Raw genomic sequence first — 22,797 nt, forward strand, 5'->3', positions numbered from 1 at the left:
TTTTTTTATAGTCTCACAGTGACCGTCACACACAGATAGCCAAACACATATTGAGGGCGAAGTTCCTTTAACCTTTAACAATATTCTCCCTTATATTTTATCTCTGTTTAATATAACTGAACATCATCAACAATAAACCCATGATAAAGAAAAAAGACTCAAAGAATATCAATCAAGTGTTCTTCAGCGATAAAAGGAAACAGAAAGGAAATAAAATAACTATTCTATGATTCTACGTTTCCAGCTCCACACATGAGATTTAGCTCTGATGATAAAGAAATGTGGTCTCGGTGACCTGGATAGACATTCTGGCTTTTGGACTCTCTAGAGCTTATCTACAGTATGTCTGGTTTCCACAGCTGTGGGCTGACAGTATGGATGGCTTCTGTCTTGCTGGAGGTTTTAGCCAGCATACCGTCAGCATATAGCACACATCATTCATTCAAAGGGCAATTTTCTCCCTTATCAACTTAGCACAGTGCTGGAGGATATAGCGTAATACCCTGTAATCATAATGTGTGCACTGCCCAGAGCTGCAATATGGTTCTGCTTTAACGCCTTGTGTCTTTTACTGTCGTTTAGGGATTGACAACAACTCATGTAAACACACAAGCACATCAAAAAGCATCTGTGTTCTAAAACTTTCCCACCCTAAAGCGTCAATTTTCAAGTTAACTGGATTATGTTAGCTTGCAGTTGAACAGACCACTACTGCTAAATTATTGATATACAGGAAAACAAACTACAAACTACAAATTACGCACACACTTTGCACCCCCCTGTGTAGTTTTACACATCTCCATTATAAAACACCATGAAAACACAGATGTTGGTTAGCTGATGTGCCATGTTCTTTACTTAAGGAGCGAGTAGTACATGTATGTATTAGTGACGCAGAATCGTTTCACCTCCTTGTGTGTGTCTATGCTGAGGTGATGGCTGTTGGGTCATCGTTGTTGGAGACGCTGATGAATACGTCATGCAGCAGGGCAGTGTAGTTGACGTTTTTCAGTGCAGATCCATTGTCCTCAAACCTCGAGTTCAGATCAAACTGGAGACGACAGGAACACACAGCTCACTAAACAACATTAAAATACTTGTTGCCAGTAATTTATCTTTTAGTCTCTACTTTGGTTTTACTATCCATACATAACTTTTAATACTGTGACTTTGTTATTCTTTCTCTGTCATAGATCTCTCTTGTATTGTCTAATTATTTGTTTCATGTAATTTATACAACTTGAAAAGCACATTAAATTGTCAGTGTTTATCTAATTGTCATTGACTTGTTTAAAAGTAGTTAAAAATAGGGTTGTCCTTAACCTCCATTACAGTGGTTAAACCTCATACCCAGAAAACAGAGCTTCTTTTAAGACTAGTGCACAAGAGCCAATAGAAAATAATAGATAACATGAAAATTAGCAATACTAAAAAGCATATGGATTGCAGCAAAGACAAAAAAGGTACCCAGGACCCAGTTAGTCAGTTAGGGGCAATCAACATGACACTCCTGTCAAGTGTTCACTTTGAGACAGAATACTTGTGATACTGTGCAGCACGAGGTTCAGGGGCAAATTTTCAGTCTTCTTGGGGGTTTATCTTGGAGCTTTGTGAGGAAGGCAGAGTAGCTGAGCAGAGACTGAGAGACTAGTTTGGGCTTAGAACCTGGACAAAGCAAAGAGCAGCTGGAAACCAGTAACAGAGGAAAATTTAGAATTAAGTAAGTGCTGGGTCAGCGCGCGCGCGCGCACACACACACACACACACACACACACACACACACACACACACACATTCAGTCCACGCTCATTCTGTCATTTTCCATGCACAATAAATTGATCTGAGAGGAGCTTAAACATATATTGACATTTTTAAATGTAAACTAAAAACCATCTATTTAGTCTGGCTTTATGTAGTGTTTTATAATTTTATTTATTTATATTTTATTTTTGTTTTATCAACATTTTATTGTTGATCATTATTCATTTTATTCTATTTTATTTTATTAACATCTCATTGTTATTTCACATTATTTTTATTGCTTGTATTATCTTTTATTATTAATCTTTTATTATAACATCCTATGTTTTGTCAGTCCCTTGTAAAGCACTTTGAATTGCATTTGATTTGTTTGAAAGGTGCTTTATAAATAAAGTTTGACTGACTGATTGATTGATTGATTGATTGATTGATTGATTGATTTATTCTGTCCATGCTGGTCTCCCTTTGTTGTCATGCCATGGTGTGTGTCTCTCCTGCTCACCTGTTTCAGTTTAGCTTTGGCTGAGGCATAGCATGCAAAATCAGCATTACATTGGAAAGATACAAATGCAAGAAAGAAGAACAAAGGAGCTACTTCCTTCCTTTCTGACCACCTGTGTGTGTGTGTGTGTGCATGTCTCAAGTTATTTTCCATGCACAATAAATTGTTCTTGTGTCCTTTTTTACCATTTCTTTCCACTCACTTGATTCTGCTTTTGGCACACTTACCTACTGAGTCATCACAGATAAGATGTAAGATGTAGATTGATTTTCAATTACAACTATTTAAAAATCTCTGCACACACTGTGAATCACTTACTGTGTTTTTCCTGATTCATTCTCATCTGAAAAAGTTACCCCTTTTTCTATATCCACTATTCTGCTGCTTTTATCTTATATATCACCATTACTAATGTTCCTCTCTCTTACCTTTAAGATGTCTTCTGGCATTACTGGGGGAGAAGGGTGCTCTACCCAGTTAATGCCAGCCAGGAAGGCATGGTAGTCAACCTCGTCTCCATCTGCAAACCTACAGCAGACATGCATCCACATTAAAACTGGACGTACATACTACGTAGAAACCTTTAGATAACAAAGATGCAGTTGTTCCAGTGGTTAGTTTTAGTGGTATTCATCTTTAATACTGGTTCAGAGATTTTTCAGGTATGCCAAGAAAAAATTTTCTTGGCAAAGAACTGGCCTATATTTTATAATCAGCAGAAATGAATAATTCAAAATCATTCTAAAAATGCTGTGGGACCTTGAACTGTTGAAACCTGAACTGGGCTGTGATTAGTGGGCTCTTACTTCCTAAGCAGACTTCCGAGCAGGTTCTCAGGCAGGGGAAGCTGGAAGGCCTTACAGATGGTCCTTGTCTCTTTGGTGGAGAGTCGGCCGGTTCTGGAGACACAGGTATCCAGCATAAGAAAAAAGCCAAGTCAAACTGCTGTAGGGATTTGGACCCACATCAAGCTTCTTGTCTGTTTGTATTGGGATATTTGAATGATCCTCAAAGAAAATACGTAAGCTCCTTAGAGGCTTGAATCTACTTTAAACTGAAAATAATCCACACTCTGGATATTTTGATAACTTCATGCAAACTTCATTTTGACAACTGCTGAGCAGGATGTCATCATTAGTCAGTACTATCAGGGCAGCATATATGCCATCTGCAGCAACATGAGCTGGCCTTTGTTGAAATGTAAAAAAAGCTACCACTTATACTGCATCAATGTAGTGTTTATAGAAAATGTCCAAAACTGAATTTGTACAAGGACGATGAGTGTGTGAAGCAGAGGATGCTTGTCCTCTATGACCACAGTTGTTTTCCACAGTGATGCCAGACATTCTTGTCATGCCATCTTCATTACAGGGATGATGATGAACAATCTGACACTAACTGAGTGTGTCAACGCGGCCACATAAACAGACAAGCCAGCTTGACCTTGTGGCACCGTTGACCATTCATTTGCTTCAGATAACCCAACCCACGTTACAGGTCTCCTGCATATGGATGGGAGGATTGTATATAGTGTACATGAATTACAGTTTTGAAAGGGAGAGAGAGAAGAGTTTTGAAAAAGTCAACTCAGTATTGAGAAATGTGTGTAACAAATTGTAAAAAACTGTAAACATGTGATTTTATGCACAAAAAGGAAGCAAAGAAGGAAGGCGACAGATGGGAAGAAACACAGAGAAAAAACAAGTGTGTGTGTGTCCTTTCTGGCCTGCAAAGCTACATGCCATACAGGTCTTTAGGGTCCATCTGGTTCCAATGCTCCACTCTTGCACTGCTGGAACTAATCGTTGCTCTGAGATATGGGGCCACTGACTGCACGATTGATGTCTTGTGGCGCTATCTCCCTGTGCATGTTTGTGCCTGTGTGTTCCTGTTGCAACAGTATTTTGTCTCAAGCAAACATCTGTGTGTTTTCCTGCGTGTGTGTGGTGCGTGTGAACCCGCCTACTTGTGTCGGTCATGGTGTATGAAGGCTCTAGCCATGTCAGGGAGCTCTTCAAAGTGCTTCTTCTTGAGGAAGTCCTGGGCCACAGCCAGCATCAGCCCTACGTCCACCTCAGGCTGTTCGCGCACTGAGAAACATCGGCCCAGCACCAGCACCTCATGCTCTGACAGCCCGCACTCCAGACCCATCAGCAGGCCCCTGTGGTGCATGCAATCACACGCATGCACACATGAAAATAACACATACAAATTGATAGGACATAAGATCTCACACTCCCAACTGTAACTCCAATGTGTGAAGAATTTTCATTTACTTCCTTTGCAAGGAGCAGATTACCAAGCAAGTCACCTCCTCTTGTAATATTTGCATTCTTTGAATTATCTGATATCATTTGTATCTCTATGTCACTATCCAAGCTTCCTGTGACACTGTTATTCCTGGTTGTACTAATGTAGAATTGTTATTAGCATTACACTTTATCATCACCATCTGAGCACCTGTGAAGGAGGTTTTGGGTCATCAGATCTTACATGTTAGATCTTATATACATATTGAGTGGACCTAATTTTGAGTTTTTTGTCCACTTATGTTTTTTTTGCTGTGCTACTGTACCTGAATGACTCATAGGATATGAAGCCAGTGTTGCTGGGATCACTGAGAGCCAGAAACTTCCTGATCTCACTCTGTTTCTCCTCCGGAACCAAGCGTAGTTTACTAAGGATGTTGCCCATGTTGGCTTTCGGGAACTTTAGACAATTAAACACAAACATACAATCTTTAATCACATAGAATTAATTAACCCCAAAGGAAAAGATAACTGTTTGATAGCAATACACAGCTAACAGGTGATGGTTTGGAGGCTTCCCCAGTTCCTTCCCCACCTCCTCAGCATGTTGCTCCATGTAGTTGAAGGTGTATTCATCTGCATCCAGAAGTTGGAAGTTCTTGTTGTTGATGCAGAGGGTAGTTCCGACGTACAGATCCTGAGCTGTAAAGTACTCAGACAGCTGGCTCTTAAACAACTCCTGGCCTGGCTTCTTTACACGACGGCGCTCCAGAAACTTACCCCCGAGCACACCTGGTACACAATGTGTGAGAGAGGGAGGGACAAAAGAAAAAAGTGTGAGTTCTTGATTTTACTGATTCTGTTGGAACATTGTTCTTTTAGATTGATTGAAAATGAACATAAATAACCTTTTAAACATGTTCTAACTTATGAATTCAATTCAAATCTATACTAAATCTAAATGTCTACTCATATTGTTTTCATCATTGGTTGGATATCACATTTTGAGATCATGCTGAAAAGTCCCTGAAGCCATGACATACTATTCATCTTGCACTGTAATAAATACTGTCAAATGCTGATTTACGTTGATTGGAACATTTCCATCCCTGAAAAAGTAGGTGTGTGAGCTAAATGTCATCTGTTTTGAAAAGATTCTGGAAATGGAAACTGAATCTGACAAATAAAATGCTTGCCACGAGAGTCATAGATTTGTATCTAAGTCCTGGGAGCAGTTCTGCCTATGGTCCAGACATTTCTACCTGAATTCCTCTGAGAGCGTTCAAACACACTGATGGAGTCATCGCAGAGGTAGAGGGAGATGATGAACACTCTGTCTCTGTCAACCTCATCATTGGTCACCATCTTAGCACGGAAGTTCAGCACATTACTGTCTAGGCCACATCTAGAGGGACATATACACATGAGAGATGGGGGCCACCACTGACACACAAACATATACGCACTCACACACAGACACAGGTATTTCAGTGTGTAATTTGATTGTGGCTGTGACCGCAAGTCATCCAACCTGTCTTTCTCCATAAATTTGCGGAAATCTTTCTGTGGGGGCTTGGGCAGCAGGCCCTGGCAGGAGCTTAGCGAGTCCTCTTCTGAGCCAAAGCCGTTATAGGGGGGCATAGGCCTCGGGGGCTTAGGGAGTGGGGGAGCTTTGTACTGCACTGGAGTAAAGTCCTCTGGAAGGAAGAAGGAGAAAAAAAAGACAAAACACTTAAATGAAGAAAGAAATCCAGGAGGAGAGTTGAAATGATCAGAGGGCGGCAGGTAATCCATCCATGTAGGAGCACAGCAGCCAGGGCTGACGGTGACCCTGAACTGACCTCTGACTGCTGAGAGTCAGACAGGACCTTCCATCACTGGGGGCCTCGCCTGGGTTACTACTGTGACTAATGCAGCGAGCCCCAAAACCTGCCCAGGGTGGCAGACACACCCCAGCCCAGCTTGGGTTACTACTGCTGGGGAGCAGTGTGCCTTTTGTGGTCCCCAATGCCTTTGACTGTGTAGACAGGGAGAAATACAAGCACTGGAGGGCCCTAGTATCTAATGTCGGTCAGACAGTGGTGCTGAACTTTGTTATTGCTTCTATGTAGAATATCCATCAATCAAGGACTGACCAAGGGGACTAAAACCTTACATACAGGCCACTAAGTGGCACAAAACATACATTCTGTTACAGGGGTACCTTCACTTGTCATAGTACTTATTTCCAAAACTACATTATGAACAAATATTTCATGAGCGAAGATTTGCTGTGTCGTAAGACTCAGGATTCAGTTATTCAGGAAGGTACTAGCCCTTGATGATCTTTGCTCTTACTGCCCCCAGGTGGTAAAATTGATATAATGCAGGCATGAAAACAGAAGAACAGAAAACTAAAGATTTAAATGTCAACTGCCATAGGATGAGGAAAAGTCTATGTGAATAATTAAATTACATTTGTTATATCACATCAGGTTTGCTTTTTTGTACAGATACAAACACTTTTGAGACCACTCTTAAAATTTAAAAAAAAAACAACATTACAATACTGATTACCTATGCCATAATTGGAGCGATAGTAGTCTTTGGTGAAGTCATCACAGTCAGAGATAATCACTCTCCTGCCCCACACATTCACCTCCCCACCAACCATCAGATCACAGGCCTTATAAAACTCCTCATGGACGGCTCCTGTCTGCAGGAAACAAAAGAGAGCGGACACCACATCTGAGAAAACACTTGTTGAAGATATTAAATTTAGCTAAACTAACACTTATTTGAGAGGTTGCATGACTGCTAAAAATCACTGTGTTCAAACCTGTGAACGTTGAGTTTCTGGTACAAGCTCACACAATACACTATATGGCCAAAAGTATGTGGACACCCCAGCATTATACCCATATGTGAGTGTTGATTATCTTATTCCATAATCAATTGCTGCTATAACCGCCTCCACTCATCAAGGAAAGATTTCAACAAGACTTTGGAACCTGGATGCAGGGATTTGCTCCCATCCAGCTGAAAGAACATTAGCGAGATTTGGCACTGATGTTGGATGATAAGGCATGACTCACAGACATAATTAGAACTAAAATTGATATGAAAATAACATTTCCATAAATTGAAATAGGATGTCTACATACTTTTGGACATGTAGTGTAGCTTGTTTGAGCCGTACTGCCAATGCTGCAACCTCTAGGTTACAGGACCGTCTCCCTTGCTGCCAAGACTCTTTGAGATCCCTCAAATATCATTTCATTTTTCATTTATCATTTCTTTTACTTGCTTTCATGTCAGCACGATATTCAGTGTGAGCGTGGTTGAGACAGGACATACTTTGAGGCTGTCCAGTATGTAGTGTTTCCCCTGACTCGTGGAGGCAAACACATTGAGCACTGTACGGTCCGCGAGCGCTCCAGGCTGCTTAATTTGTGATGGAGCATGCTGTAAAGAAATAACAAAAAATGGCAGAAAAAGGCAGAAACTGTTACACAAAACATGTTTTACAACATCTTCATAAAACCGACCATTCTGCATGCAAACACAGATGCACACACCTTAAATTTACCGGAAGAAAGAGAAATGAGAGAGGGGGAAGGGACTGAAAAAATAAAAGAGGGAGAGTGAGGTGAGACAGACTGACAGAATAAAGAAGTGATCTGTCATTAAGGGGGTGATGATTTCCCATTGGATGGTGGATTGTGGTCAACCTTTAGGGCTGACATTTAATCAAAGGCATCAGAATAAACAAAATTACTGGACTGAAAACACACACACACACACACACATGTGATTGAGGCCTGGCTGTCTTTCAAGATGAATTAGACTTCAGTCAGTAACTGGAGGAGAAAGCCAAAATGCTTGAGGGGGACTGGATGCTACAGCAGTCCTGTCAGAGTGAATGAGGTCTCGGTGAAGGGAGGGATGGTGGGAGAGAGATGAAAAGAAGTCATCCAACCAGAAAGAGAGGCACTGCAAACCTCTAGGTTTGGAAGAACCACCAATAAATGCAAAAATGTGCTAATGGTAAAAACTGAATGTGCCAAAATTTATGAAACAAACTGTGAAATATATTCTGCAACGTTCATGTACTACCTACATTTTCCTTACATTCCTTGTGAATTTATCAAATTTTCAGACTTTTCCTGTCTGGGATTTTTTTACCTCTAAATTCTAAACTATTCATGAATTTCCATGACCAGTATGAATTCAAGTTTTTCTAATATTTATTAACCCTCCTCTCCCCACTCCCAGGGGACTCTCTTTGAACTACTCCTTTCGTGATGCCTCACCTTAGGCAGTTTGCTGCGGCGGAGGAATTTGGGCACAGTATCTCTCCCAGAGTTTGGGGAGATGACCTCATGGATCTCTATGGTGTCATCAGCCAGGAAGTAGTGCATTATGAGCTCCCGCAGGTCCCCGAACACAGTCTCTGTGTCATCCCAGAAGCAGAAGAAGCGCAGGACTTTGCGGTCATGGTCCAAGAACTGCTTCAGAGTGTCGCGCCTCTCATACGGCCGAAGTGGCCTCATACTTTTCTCAATCTGGATGAGGGAAGATTTGAAAGAAGAGTAACTGATACCATCAAACATGCATATGAGACCTGGAATTTCTGTTGACATTTTTTTTTTTGTCTCTACTTCTGTCGTTATGTACTGTCACTCCACACCAATAAAAAAAAAACTTTTTTTTGTTTTGGCAATAATTTTCTTCAATGTTAGGTATTAGTATTTTTTGAATTGGGCATCACCATCAGCAGGGCAGCAATGTTGAAATGATAAGCTGATTACATGATTACTTGATCCAAAAAATTAAAAATACTAAAACACAAAAACAACAAATAAACCCCTATTATTAAAGTGAATAATTGCCCCCAAAAATCTCAAACATTTGCTGGTTCCAGCACCTCCAGTGTGATAATATACAGTTGTTTTACATCAGTAAATGCTCTTTGGTTTTTGCATGACAAAATAGGCAGCTTAAAACATCGCTTTGAAGGTCATATGCCATGATTAGATGTTCTATAAGCTAAATTATTAATCAAGTATTTACAAAATATAGATTGACAAATTGATTTACAGTGAAACTATATGTAGTTGTGTCCCTCATCTGAAAAAACTCACATGTGACCTGATTCTCATTATTTAGAGCGGCATAACAATTTTCTTGTTTTTGGTGATATTTTTTTTACTTTGGTTTTAATTCATGTTATATGTAATACTTGATTCTGTTGTGTTATTTTAATGAGAATGCCTAGAGGGAAAACAATGATCTAACTTCAAAGCCTACCTGTTCCCGGTGGTTGCTGTAGGGATCATCAGGGACAGTGGTGGGGTCATTAATGCGCACCCCAAGTTTTGTGAGAAAGTTCCTTGTAAAGGTGTCACAGTTGGTCAGAGTGAATGTGTGAGAGTACAGCACCATCTGTTGGTTAATGTTGAAATGGAAAATGCTGTAGAAATGGTCATCGTTTGGGGGAGGCAGTGGGATACGTTGACGACGGATAAGTGTTCCTGTCACAGAGAACAACATCATATAAATCATGATAAAAAAAAATAGGTATTAAACTGCTTGTCATATCTCAATGGAGCGTGATTGTTGTTTACTTTGGCTAATTTATAATTTAGTCAGTTGTAATATTCAATGCAGAAAAGTGATTTTCATGGCCAAGCTACAATTTGAAATCATGCACAAATAAAAAAAAATGTATATATGTTCACTTAAGCTACAGTCACAAGAGTTTTCCAGTGACATCACAGTAAGACAGGTAACCATCCTTTTTCACCTTGAGGGATGCCACTGTTCTTGTACTCTGGCTCGACCACCTGTATGGTATCATCTTCCAGGTAGAAGTAGATCTTACACTTTCTGATTCTGTATGTCTCATTCTGAGCCTCAGGCACAGCCTCCTGAGAGTATGCTTCAAAACACAGAGCCTGGAGGAACAAAGTGGACTTTTGTGAATGAGATTGACCAAATTACAGCTGGAAGACATAATGTAAACACCTAAATTTAATTGATTATTGGCTTTTCAAGGTTTCCTTTATGACTTTACAGTGAGCGCAAATGTTAGTGCTAATGCAGGGTTGGTAAGAACACTGATCAGTAACATAATCCATTGGAAGTGTAGACTAAATAACAATAAACTATACTGTATATTAACTGAATGAGACAAAACTTTTATATTAAAACTTTGATATTATTAATATTATCTTGCATCAATGCGTCCACCCAGTGATGCTTCTTTTATCTGGGAAGGGAAAAACAGTTCACCTGTTTGTCAAAGGCCACCCATGATGGTAAATCACTGCCCTCTCCTTTGGGGTAGACGGAATACTTTGGTTTAATCCTCTGGCCGATCAACAGCTCTCCTCCAATGCCTGGCTTCTCAGACCCCACCAGCATAGGGACTCCATTGGAGTAGTCAAAATGTTGGGATTTGTGGAATCTCTCCTTCCCCAGCTGTAGCAAAGAAGAGAAATCATTTTCTCAACCGTCAATTTATTAAGTGGAATTATTACGTTCTGTGAAAATTTTACTTTTCAGTAATCTAGGAAAACTGTAATGGGCTCATTACATGAAATGATAATTATATTAATGATCATAAACATGATGCTACACATATCTCCTAGGTCAAAGAGTATACAAAGCAAGCCGTGACGTAACGTTAGCTTAGAGGCAATTTAAAAATGATAATGGCACAAATGATTTTTTTTCTAACGGTCTGTTTTGTCACTTCTGCTTTCTTACTGTTTACTCTATCAAAACACTTCTGCTGTATCCATTGTCAACCCATGTAGCTACATTACGCCAGCAAGATAAATTGCTAAATAAGGCGTTACTTAGTTAGCAATTACATAACATTGTCTGTTTTGCTCAAAATGAACCAATGAACCGTGAACCCAATGAACTCCTGAACTAAGTCAAAATAAAATTTGTGTGAAATAAACCAAATGCAGCAAACTTACGTGTTTGTTGGGAGAACTGCCAGGTAGAAACGGTAAAGCCATGGCGGTAATACTTAAAACAGGTTAATTATTTTGTCTTCTTTAAATCAGTTGGCGTGAATTTTCAACGGTCTGTCGTTGGTAACCATGGAAGCGTTTTGTTTAGGGGCGTCTCTTAGCAACAGTTCATAAACAGAAGGAACCAGCGAAATATTAGACTTATGTTAACTAAACTTAATTAAGATCTTGCCACAAAAATAAGTCTCAAATACACATTCTGGAAAAATATGTACTCCAGGGTACCTCAAAATGTGAATCCAAAATGTATCCATATCTTTCTGAGAAAAAGACAAATTCTAGCCATTTTTTATTTCTTAAACAGACACACACACATATATATATACATGCTTTGCCGTGCGTGTGTGTGTATGTATATATATATATATATATATATATATATACACACACATGGCAAAGCATGTATATTTTAATTTACTGTTTAATTATGGGCATAGAAATCTGTGGAAAGTTCAAATAATCAACATGCTACAACTCTAAAATCATTCATGGCTTACATAAAAAGGCATAACTTGTACTATTGTACATAAAATGTCATGAAATAAATGATACAGTTCAACTGATTTTTATTTGTTCATCAAACTTACATAGTAGACAAACCACAGCCTTCAGAACTTCAAGCTTCAATTTATTGCTTAACAAAATACATTTTAAAAAAAAAGAGATGCAAGGGACGCTGACATAACCTGTCGGACATATAGCACCTCTAAAAGAGGCATAGCAATCATATATCTCTCAGCACTTACGAATAAAATTCAAGTTTTAACGCTTAAGATGATTGATTGATTGATTAAGATGTCTGGAATTGCAAAATTAAACACAGGCATCGACAGAGTCCTTTGGACACCACCAGCCATGTGAAGTTCAATTTAAATCTACATGCACTTAGCTGCTCGGGTTAATGCACAACAAGGGACATCAATAACAGTGCGTGACCTTTCATAGTGGCACCATGTCAGTGTGGTGAAAATAAATAAACGACAATATTGCAACATTCTGATGGCCTTCATGTTTTGCATGATATGTGCTAATATTTGGCCTGGGAAGTGGAGTGTTTTAAGGGGGCCTTTCTGGTCTAACCAAGAAGTCCCACATCCATAACTCACAGTACTTGTCATGTGGAGATCCAGTATTGAAGTAGACAGAAGGGTGTGCAGCTTATGTAGAAACACATAGCTACAAGCTAATGGGAAACTGGTAGCTTGCTGTCAACACATTTAACAACCAGCAATAATTTATCACTTTTCCCTATAGTTTTCATGACATCAAAGTAATACAGGCTCTTCTCATTCGGCAGAACCTAGGATGCCAGGCCAAGCAGGAAGCCTCCGACGAAACCACTTGTGACAACAATGTTTTTCTTCACAAATTCTGTGGACTGAAAAAGACAGAAACTGTGTTTCAGTATATAAAGTAGTTACACTTTGTGACAGACATATAACTCACATTCAAACAACAATGACAAACCTTCTAGTGCAGGGACACCCTGAACCACACTAAAAAGTGCAATGTAATTAGTATCTTGTGGAAAGTGTGCTTTCACAGGAACTGTAGTTTAACACCCTTGACATGTTGGAACAGTTAGCTCAAAGATATGAACCTCAAGCTGAATGTGAAGTAAGTATAGGATGTCTGAAAGTTCAGGATCCTTGAATAGCTCATTGCAAATTATTCTATAGCTCATAATATGTTCTACAGTATGGAAAGTTAACAGTACATTTATTCGGTTTTAAAATAGTTTGATCAGTTTAGCATCTGACCCACATGAAAGGATGAAAACATATTCTTACAAGACTGACAGCAAAGTTTCTATTGCCCTGTGTATATTAGCCAATCAAAATAAAGAAATACACAAAATGTTGAGGCCTCACCTTCTCAACAAATGTGTTTAACTCTGGACCTGCTTTGTGGGTGCCCTTCTTTAATTGCTTCTTGGCTTTGTTGACATCCTTTTCTACTCTCTTCCAGTCCACTTGGATATATCCACTGTTGTTAGCTATCTGGAGAAAGAGAGTCCGACAAGAGAAAACTAGTTGAAAAGCAGATTTGTCAAAATGTTTCACTCTGTTGAAAGGTTTAATGCATACATGTTTATGCTTAGCAATAAGAGAATACCTGCAGCAACAGAAGACCTCCCCCTACAGCTGTAGCAGCAACCTTTCCAACCTTCTGGAAGAGATATCCTGCACACCTAAAAAAGAAAATCAAGGACAGAACTTGAAGGTTAAACTAGCATAATGACTTCAACTGTCATTAAAATGATCACTATAGGGTTTGTGTAACAGTGAATGGCCCCACATCTTATGTACAACTCAGACATAGTTTGGTCTGATATCCCTAATGCACAGTTTTCACATTTAAAAATAGAGATTACTGAATTGGTTTTCTTTGTCTTTCTAAGTTTCATTAAAGCATTAGCTGCATATTGAGTGTATACAGTATGTTCTGTCAGGCATTCTGCTGCTGCAGCCCTCTCCATTCAGAAGCACAGAAGGGGTAAAGGAGATACATGGGACAAGGTGAGAGAAAGTTAAACCAGAGTATAATCCAAGGCCATGGGGATCATGTCTGATGTACCTAATTTAGCACTGGGCTATTTTCAGAATCAGAATCATCTTTATTGGCCAAGTATGTTCACACATACAAGGTGTTTGACTCTGGTTTAATGGCTCTCAATGTACTTACACAGAACAACAACACAATACAAAAGGAATGACTATATACAGGTGAAACCATTTCTGTGAACTGTAAACAAGAGAGAAATGGTACAAAGAGGTGAAGAGTTCAAGGAGTGCTAAGATAATATTAAATTGTAAAAATAAATAAATTATTGACATTACTTTATAAACATATAGTAGATGGTTGTGTACAGTATATACAGCCTGTTCAAATATACAGTAATGAGTGAAATGTACTGCACATTTTGTATTTTAACTAAATAAATATGCATAATTGGTAAGTACAGTGGGTATTTCGAGCCATTGCAAAGGTTTTTTTTGTCATGTATGTTATTTATCCATAGTCAGGTTAGAGTTAACGAGCATAACGTGAAGGCGGCACAATGACTTTCCAATGACAATACTTACCATCCACTCACTCCCCCTATGGCTATCTGTGTGGCCACGGAGTATTTCTCTGCTACTGGGCCAGAGTTTTTCCCAAAAACACGGCTCCACCATCGCTGACGTTTGGCATATTCTGTCAGGTCTACAACCTTGTCATAAATCTCCTCTTCCAGCTCTTTAAGTAAATGAAAAAAACAATAACGGTATAGTTAGCGGACGAGGGTTTCCCTGCAGTGGTGAATGGCTAATCAAGACAATATTAGCTATTTAAAGTTAATCTGCCAAAGTACCACGATCGTTAACAACACTGTGAAAGGTTTGCAACATACTGTATCATTTCAAATGTTAACATTACAGGATTTTCAACACGACAGAGGTAACGTTAACGTCATTGTTAGCTACATTGGTAACTTGATAAAAGTTTTTGGGCCTGACGATGGTTAGCATGATCAGACAACTGCAGCTGCAGCGACGTTACGTATAAACGCGACGCTAGTAGCTATATAACGGGCTGTGTCTCGGCATGTACGTAAAGTTTTATGGATACACACATGTAAGGTAAAAGTTAAAGAACAAACTCCCCGACTGTTTAATGCTTAGACTACAGCCGGTGTCCCGGACCAGACTGAGATGTCATTAGTTTTTAGGCCTGCTTACCCTTGTTGCTGTTCGCCATTTTGGATACGGCTGGTCTGTCCTCAGCTGCCTGCACGTCCGGCGTCATTTGCATAATTTGGATGGCCGAAGAAAGAGAGAAACTACAGCAGGGGTAGTTCTGCCAATGAAAAAAAAATCTTTATTCACACACAGTAAAGACAGACTCAAATAGTAACAACATCAACAATAATAATTTCTGTACTGTCAGATCAAAGATTTTAGTGGAGTGAGAAAATTTAAAGGAGAACTGCACAAATTTTACATATCAATGTCTGTTCACAGGTCTTGGAAAGTCCTTCTGCAGGTGTGAAAATAGTTGTATAAAGCCTTTTGTGGCTCCAGGGGAAGCTGTGTGAAGGCTAATAAACTGCCTCAAGTGATGTCACTTGAGGCAATTTAGCCTGCTCTTCATATCTTCTTGAGGGTTGCGGCTATAGAGGCTCAACACACTGAATCTGTAGAGTGACTCGAGTCAAGTTACATTGTAGGTAATGGAGGCACCTGCTTTTGTCATGAAAGAGGAGTGCATACCGGTATGCCTTGTTCCTGTCATATGGAATTGATGGTAAAGATTCCGTGTTTACGACTTGCAAGTGTTCACATCATCAGACAACTCAAGACAGCTGTATGGTTACAGAGTTGGTCAAGTGATAGTTAAAAATACTGTGCACTGACAACCTAGTTCTATCTATATCCATTAAATTTAAATTTAATCATCATGAATGACGGACTTCAGCTGATGTGAGGCATCCCTATTTGCTACATTGTGAAGTACTTCTGTGTTATGAAACACCAAATTGGATAACTCAGCATCCTCAGAAAAGTCTGAGTTTCTCAGTCCTGATTTTGTGTGTCAGTGGAGTACTCTCTAAATGTAGTAAATGCCTATTTCTTATATATATATCTAATGTATATTTAAACAATAGCCTAACAATAGCTACAATTGAGTTTGATTATAGCTTTTTTCAAAATTACCCAGGTAATTAAAATGTCACTTAGAATTGTCACAAATATTCAGAAAATGTTTTGGTGAACCTCCACAATCAAAATGCCACAAGTATGATTCAGCTTATCAATTGTGTTGAATATATATAAATGATTTGTGAGGATCAGCCAAGAGCTCATGGTCAGCAGCTATGTTTTTGGTATGCCTATCAAGAAAGTGACATTGTACCTTGCAATGCTAATGTTAGAAATTTAAATTTACTACAAAGTAATATTTAAATCATTACATGGTCTCCCATGTTAAACAGTGTGCAGAAATGATTTGATAAGAATGCAGTTTCATATCCTTTTTTTGAATTGGTGGAAAGGTAAGCTAACTAAAATACAAAACAAAAACATTACAACAAAGCAGCAAATACCTCAAGAGACACTGTTGAGAGCATGTCATGGAGATCTGGACCACTGACACAGTCACTGATAACAATGCATAAAAATGTAGGCTATAGTATATTACTGTGCTACAATCGTTGTACATTCAATACATATTAGAATATTAACTGATGATGCTCTAACCCTGACTTCCACATTGCTATTAATATTTATCTGTCTATCTGCCTATCTATCTATCTATCTATCTATCTATCTATCTATCTATCTAATTCAATTTCAGTTTATTTCAATGTATCTATCTTCTATTCCATTCAAATTGGCTTATTGGCATGGGCAACAGACATTTACATTACCAAAGCAAGTGTGAATTAAAAACAAACAAACAAAAAATTACATAAAGAGAAGAATTGTGATTTTGCTGTTAGAAATATATATATACAGATAAGTAAATAACATAAAATACAAAAATATAGACTTGCAGTTAAAAAATATAAATACAAATAAATGAGAACACTGCATCATTTTTTATTTTTAAATAAATGTATTTATTTTTAATAATAAATTTTAATGTATATATTTAATAATAAATATATACATTTTAAAATAATTTAAAATGTATATATTTGTTCTGTATGTATGTACAATAAGTATGTCTATGTACAGGGATCAGCACAGTGCAAATGGTCCGACAAGTTTTTTGATATCAGCCATGATATCAACAAAGAGGGATAATAACAAGTGTCATACAAAAACAGCAAAAAGCTACTTTGTACAAAGCAGAGGAGACCAAAGTCTATTCATTGTGAGTCCTTTTAGAGTTTAAATAAAATGTACTTCTTTTAAAATATTGAAAATCCTTGTAGCTTTTTTGTTTTTCACATTTTCAATTGAAGTTCCTCACAGCTTGAGTTCAACAACAAACTGATGAAAGTAGGGTTTGGATCTGGACCATTACGATTTATTGATGTTGAATTAACCAAGAATGGTCAAAAGATGAATTATCTAGTTGATGTTACTATCCAGTCCACTGAACACAAAATATAACATCACATCAAATACATTAATCTGTACATTAGTACCCGTTTTTCTTGTTTTTAAGTTTTGCATATCTGTCCAAAATAAATTCGAATTATCACAGTGAAAAAACAAATGAAAAATTGCTTCTCTATTTGCAAAAAAACACATGTATAGTCTATATTTAGCTTAAATCTTTCCAGTATCCATCCAAAAGTACTGTATATGTGCAACGTTGCAACAAGCACCCTTGACAGCACCCCCACCCCCATATACAAACATGACAGCTGTTTTGACCAATGGGTTGCTTTAAAACGCAGTTACGTAATCATAATAGAGCACGAGGAGCCAATCACAGGACTCGGAGGTGGGTCTTTGGTGCCCGTTTGATGTGTGCGTGCGCGCGTTCGTCCGCGTGTTCGCGACACATCAACTGGAGACAGTCACGTGACCACACACGCCGGCCGTTCATTGGACAAACGGAGTAGAGGGCGTGACGACGGCGGCGGCGGCGTGCGTTTGCCTATGTGACACAATTACAACAACTTTGAGCCGATGGTTGGGGAAGTTTGCGATATTATCAAATTACACTCAGTCGTAAAAACCCAACATTACATCAACTTCATGCATAAATTGGCGCTGGAATATACGCTGTGTTTTGATGTACAATGAGGAGGGTGGAAGGTAACTTGAAGGGATCATTTCCTTGAGGATTTGGCAAGAATTACGCTACGCCCCGTTTTAGTCCTGGATAAGGTGTGCGGCACTTTCGTTGTTATTGCATTTCGCCGGAGTTGCTCGGTCCTGTTTATTCTCCCCATTTCTTTCCCATGAAATCGTGCGGAGTGTCGCTCACCGCCGCTGCCTCAGCTGCTGCTCGGAGTCTCGGCGTTGCTGGTAATGACGAGGAGAAAATGGCGTCGGGAAAAGCGACCGAAATCGAAGAGGACTTTCCGAAGCTAACAGCGCAAGAGAAAGACAGCCTGCTCGGAATTGACAGGTCAGATTATCCGCTGTGTGAACAAGTCTCATCCGCCTCTCTTCTGTCATTAATATCTTTTTCTCCGCACAGTTTCAAACAACAAATGTGAATGCCCCCAAGTAATAAGGAACCGCCTGTGTTGTCTGTCCTCTACTTGCAGTTCACTGTTTGGATTTCATAGGCTTCAAGAAGATGGCGCCAGAACGAAGGCCTTGCTGTTAAAGGTATGCCACAGAGCAGGACCACAGTCCGTTATTTCCTCAGATTAGTGTTTATCCCACCTGAAATAAGTGGTACAGACCCCTTATGGCCAGCAGTGACATGCACAAGCTGCAATTTGCACAACTTTGAAGCTGAACCAGCGACTGACTGTAGAACAGGGACGTGATTATTGCATATACCAAGCAGCATCTGCACTGCCGAGCATATAATAAAACAACTCCAGTACATTTATGTAACGTTTATCAATATTAAACAGGCCCAAACAACGGTGTTGCAGGACGATATGGATCTCCACCCTGCTAAAAGCGGTGGTGGTTGAGATAAAAGGTTTACATGCTACATGATAGCATCATATCCACTGTTACAAACGTGTTTGTCGTAGCATAGGTCTTGCTATTATCAACATACTGAGAGACAGACACGTGTGAAGCAAACATGTTACTTTGCTTGATACATTTACATTTGTTAAATCGAGCACAACGCTGTAAACGATGGGACTCAAGGTGAGGGGACGTGAACACATCTAACACCTCGCTGCTTAACATTATATGACTTGCAAAGAGTATGACGATGAGCCTCGGAAGCAAAAGCACATTTCCTCGATGTATATCGAGATGAGAGGCATTAGATAATAATATAATAGAAAATACATTAAGTTGGCAGAAGTGTATCCCACTAAACGATCCGTCTCATCCCCAATAACTGCAGCTATAGTTTGGGTAGCATGTAGCGGCTACCTGTGCAGCGGGGTTTCTCCCTTCTTCTTTTTCTCCATATAGCTACTAAGACACCACTTAGCTGACATTACCGAGGGAGAAACAAACACATAGTGGTAGTTTAATGGTTGCAAAAATAATGGCTGCTTGACTTGGCCTAAGATGGCGGGGATAGGAAGAAAAATACTCAGCTAACTAGCAGCTGTGGCTAAGCTAATCACCATTCGCCAAAAAAGATATCACGATAAAGGCGTTGAGTGTTTGTAACAAAGATGATTTGATTAAAGCGGAAGCCAGGGGGCACCCACTTTTAACTGCACAGTGCTTTGTGCACACATAGCAACCGTGTTCGTGAAGTCCATGTTGCCTGTGCTTGATCTGTGTCTTCAACATGTGGCTTGTGGGGTTCTTGTTGGAGGGGTCAGCGTGTGACATTGTTTTGTTAGGGTGTACTTACAGGTTAGGCCCAGCCATGCACTCAGTTATTGCCGTTTTCGTGTTTGTTTTTGTCAGTCATATTCTGCTGAATATTTGGCCGTCCAGCCAGCCAGCCAGCCAGGCCTTTCGACACCCTCACATTAAACTTACATTATCTGACTGTTAGGTTCATTCTTCGTAACAACACATGTATATAGCTTGTTCCACATATTTAGTAATCTTGTATCTCTGTGGTGGAATAAATCTCTGGGTACAGTTCCATTTGCATCCTCTCTTTGGACTCTACCATGTTCAAATGTGGGGGAAGGGGTATGAAAAAAATAATTCATTTTGGTACGGTCCCATAGTTTTCACAATTGGAGGATGCATGTGTGAGTGTATTGTTTTGCTTGCTGAATCACACTGTCTCTGCAGGTTGCAGGTGCTGGGCCTTGGCTAACCTCTGTTGCATAAATTCTTAAAAGTAGAGAAGGGCAGTGGAACCGCTTGGCATTGTGCCAGCACCAGGGTTTTTATTTGGCTATATAACATCTAGGTGCAAGAAACGATTGTTGATGATTCCTTTTGTAAACCCTGACTTGGATGCTTTTTCTTATGAAAAACTTCATCTAAAGGTGTTCAGGTTTAATCGAAATATAATTAGATTATGATTCTTCAGCAAAGACTGTGTGTAACACAGTCTGCCTTTGAGAGTTTTGTAATCAAATTTAATTCAAAAAGTTTATTTTAAATTGCCTAAACAATGCAGTTAACAAAAGCTGCACAACACAAACCTTACACCAAGACCACCTGTTTGAAAGTCCAGTTAAAAGTCTAACATGAGCAGACAGTAGTCAGTACTATGTTTCGATAAAAGTAAACAAATGCAGTGTTTTCTGAATGAATTTGAATAGATTCCAACGTTTCAAATCTGTGTAGTTTTCTCTCCAATGAGAAGTGATTCGTCAATGTTTTATTACACCTTCAACTGAGGTCCATTTTGTTAAGTAAAAATACTTTGTTTATACACAGGTATGGACAATGTTTTATTAAATGCATGCTTATAAAAAATTACTGTGTAAATTATGTCACATCATTTATGAGGCTTTATAGCATGTTGCATGGAGCACGAAAAAAAGAATGATGATCATTAGGTCGGCAAATAAGATCCCCACTATGGGGCGGTCCAGTAAGAATGTGATTTATCAGTTTTTCTGCTACAAAAGAATTGTGCTGTATAGTATCAGAATTATTGTCCACATAAGCGCCCTAGTGTGCTTATGTGCTAAAGACATGCTCTAGAAATTTGTTTTCAGCCTTGTACTGATAAGAGTCAGTGTTTTTGTAAGTTGCTCTGTGAAAATGTGTGAAAAACTTATGTCATGGTGGCTCTTGTGGTAATCGACATGCTAGCTGAAGTATGCAAAAGTTTGACACTCTGTCAAAGAGCCAGAGAGCTTGTCACAAAAGACTTAGTTTGGTGATATACCAGCAACTAATAAACCCTGGTGCTTATGTGCACACTGTAAAAACATATAGAACTCTACTGGAGTTGGCTGCTGAGACTGTCACTAAAATGAGAAAAGCTGGTCCACTTTAAGTTAGCCTGGTCAGGTTCCAGTGGGCACCAGGTGTAGCTCATTCATGCTCCGTCACGAGAGGCTAACTTCGCTCGCTAACTTCAGGGCTAACCTCCCTCACTTTAATCAGCAGGTGGCAAGCAAGGCAGGGGAACTTGGCTTGGGTCTTGAGGAGTTGTAGTATTTAGTCATCGACAAATAGTCTAGACAGTACATACACTGCACTGCTACAATCACAGCTATACTGCTAACATTAGGGCACGGACCAGCCCCATGACAGTAACTTTTAACCAGAACTGGGACAAGGTGCCACTGATAACAGGAATATACACACTCAAAAGCTGTCTCACGTAACTGAACGCATGCCTCTAGCATCCAGACGACATTGTCTGTGACAGTAGTGGCCTCGTTCATGTTTACAGGCAGGTGATGCGCAGACTCTGCAAGCACAGCAATCAATTAGCTGTGTGCTCTGGTGAAGGGGTGCACTTGATCAGTTTATCAAGCAACCAAAACAGGCAGCGCTAATTTTCAGGCTGTGGTAGGCGACTCATGGTGCCTGCTTTGGTTGTTTTTTTATTAATTTCTGAAGTGTGCCCCTTCACCAGAGCACATCAGAAGTTGTAGCATGACATGTTTGAGTTAATTAGCCTTACTTGGCATTGCACGTCCTGCAATGTGACTATTGCACATGTGCACATTGCGATGTCGATACTGAAACGATATATCGTGCAGCCTTACTTCTCCTTCATTTCATTAAATTGTTGTATGTGTGATAAATCTGCAGTCCCTGATTTGAGAAGTGCTAGACCAGGGTGCAGCACTGTGACACATGGCCGTCCACTGTGTTTACCTTTTATTAAATCATATGTAAATGACACCATGCTACTACAAAGTAACCAAACACACCTCTACAGACTTCAGACTGGGTGGGTTTATAACTCTTTGTTCTCTTTATGTGTGACATAATGGATTACTGGGACTCATCAAATTCTGTTCACCATTACCTCCTTCCCAATTTTATTTTTTTAAGGAAAAAGTGGCGTCTCATATTTTATTCCTTAATTGCACATGCAATATAGGTGCCTTAGAAACACCCACAAACTCAGTGCGGCCAAAACCTACCACTTTATTCCTGTGGTTGCTCAAGTAGTAGCACTCAAAATCACCCTTTATATGTTTTTTTTTCCATTATGAGGTATTGGACACTTGCACGCATACAGCCATACTCACTCATCATTCCTCTTAAGCGGCTGCAGCATGGGCTTTCAA

At 39.4% G+C, this 22,797-nt stretch overlaps 3 protein-coding genes across 3 annotated transcripts in view; 1 reads left to right on the top strand and 2 right to left on the bottom strand.

Annotated features, from left to right (window-relative positions):
* Positions 1 to 829: 829 nt before the first annotated feature.
* On the bottom strand, positions 830 to 11,623 carry efhc2 (EF-hand domain (C-terminal) containing 2). Its single transcript, XM_042425877.1, has 15 exons — positions 11,481 to 11,623; positions 10,786 to 10,974; positions 10,298 to 10,448; positions 9,802 to 10,025; positions 8,805 to 9,056; positions 7,849 to 7,956; positions 7,069 to 7,207; positions 6,044 to 6,209; positions 5,775 to 5,917; positions 5,108 to 5,304; positions 4,839 to 4,972; positions 4,230 to 4,424; positions 3,070 to 3,162; positions 2,692 to 2,791; positions 830 to 1,051 (listed from the first exon to the last, which is right to left on the bottom strand). Exons 1-15 carry the CDS (start codon positions 11,520 to 11,522, stop codon positions 923 to 925), a joined length of 2,262 nt encoding a protein of 753 aa, XP_042281811.1. The 5' UTR covers positions 11,523 to 11,623; the 3' UTR covers positions 830 to 922.
* A 463-nt stretch (positions 11,624 to 12,086) lies between these two features.
* Positions 12,087 to 15,369, bottom strand: fundc1 (FUN14 domain containing 1). Its single transcript, XM_042427060.1, has 5 exons — positions 15,260 to 15,369; positions 14,624 to 14,777; positions 13,653 to 13,728; positions 13,409 to 13,537; positions 12,087 to 12,915 (listed from the first exon to the last, which is right to left on the bottom strand). Exons 1-5 carry the CDS (start codon positions 15,330 to 15,332, stop codon positions 12,838 to 12,840), a joined length of 510 nt encoding a protein of 169 aa, XP_042282994.1. The 5' UTR covers positions 15,333 to 15,369; the 3' UTR covers positions 12,087 to 12,837.
* A 2,333-nt stretch (positions 15,370 to 17,702) lies between these two features.
* The window catches only part of kdm6a (lysine (K)-specific demethylase 6A), a 44,240-nt gene continuing 39,145 nt past the window's right edge, over positions 17,703 to 22,797 (top strand). Inside the window, exons 1-2 of the mRNA XM_042427059.1 lie at positions 17,703 to 18,608; positions 18,751 to 18,814. Of these exons, the coding sequence (XP_042282993.1) occupies positions 18,439 to 18,608; positions 18,751 to 18,814 (234 nt within the window). The 5' untranslated portion in view covers positions 17,703 to 18,438. The remainder of the gene's footprint in view (positions 18,609 to 18,750; positions 18,815 to 22,797) is intronic.

Source organism: Thunnus maccoyii, chromosome 11 (assembly GCF_910596095.1).
Source record: "Thunnus maccoyii chromosome 11, fThuMac1.1, whole genome shotgun sequence".
Lineage (NCBI taxonomy): Eukaryota > Metazoa > Chordata > Actinopteri > Scombriformes > Scombridae > Thunnus > Thunnus maccoyii.

Coding starts and splice junctions, on each gene's coding strand:
- efhc2 (XM_042425877.1), bottom strand. CDS start 11,522: ATGGCTTTACCGTTTCTACCTGGCAGTTCTCCCAACAAACAC. Junction 2,792..3,069: donor CTCGGAAGTCTGCTTAGGAA/GTAAGAGCCCAC, acceptor TGTCTGCTGTAG/GTTTGCAGATGGAGACGAGG. Junction 1,052..2,691: donor TGCCAGAAGACATCTTAAAG/GTAAGAGAGAGG, acceptor TGTCGTCTCCAG/TTTGATCTGAACTCGAGGTT.
- fundc1 (XM_042427060.1), bottom strand. CDS start 15,332: ATGCAAATGACGCCGGACGTGCAGGCAGCTGAGGACAGACCAGCCGTA. Junction 14,778..15,259: donor AATGGCGAACAGCAACAAGG/GTAAGCAGGCCT, acceptor ATTTACTTAAAG/AGCTGGAAGAGGAGATTTAT. Junction 12,916..13,408: donor TAAACACATTTGTTGAGAAG/GTGAGGCCTCAA, acceptor TGTCTTTTTCAG/TCCACAGAATTTGTGAAGAA.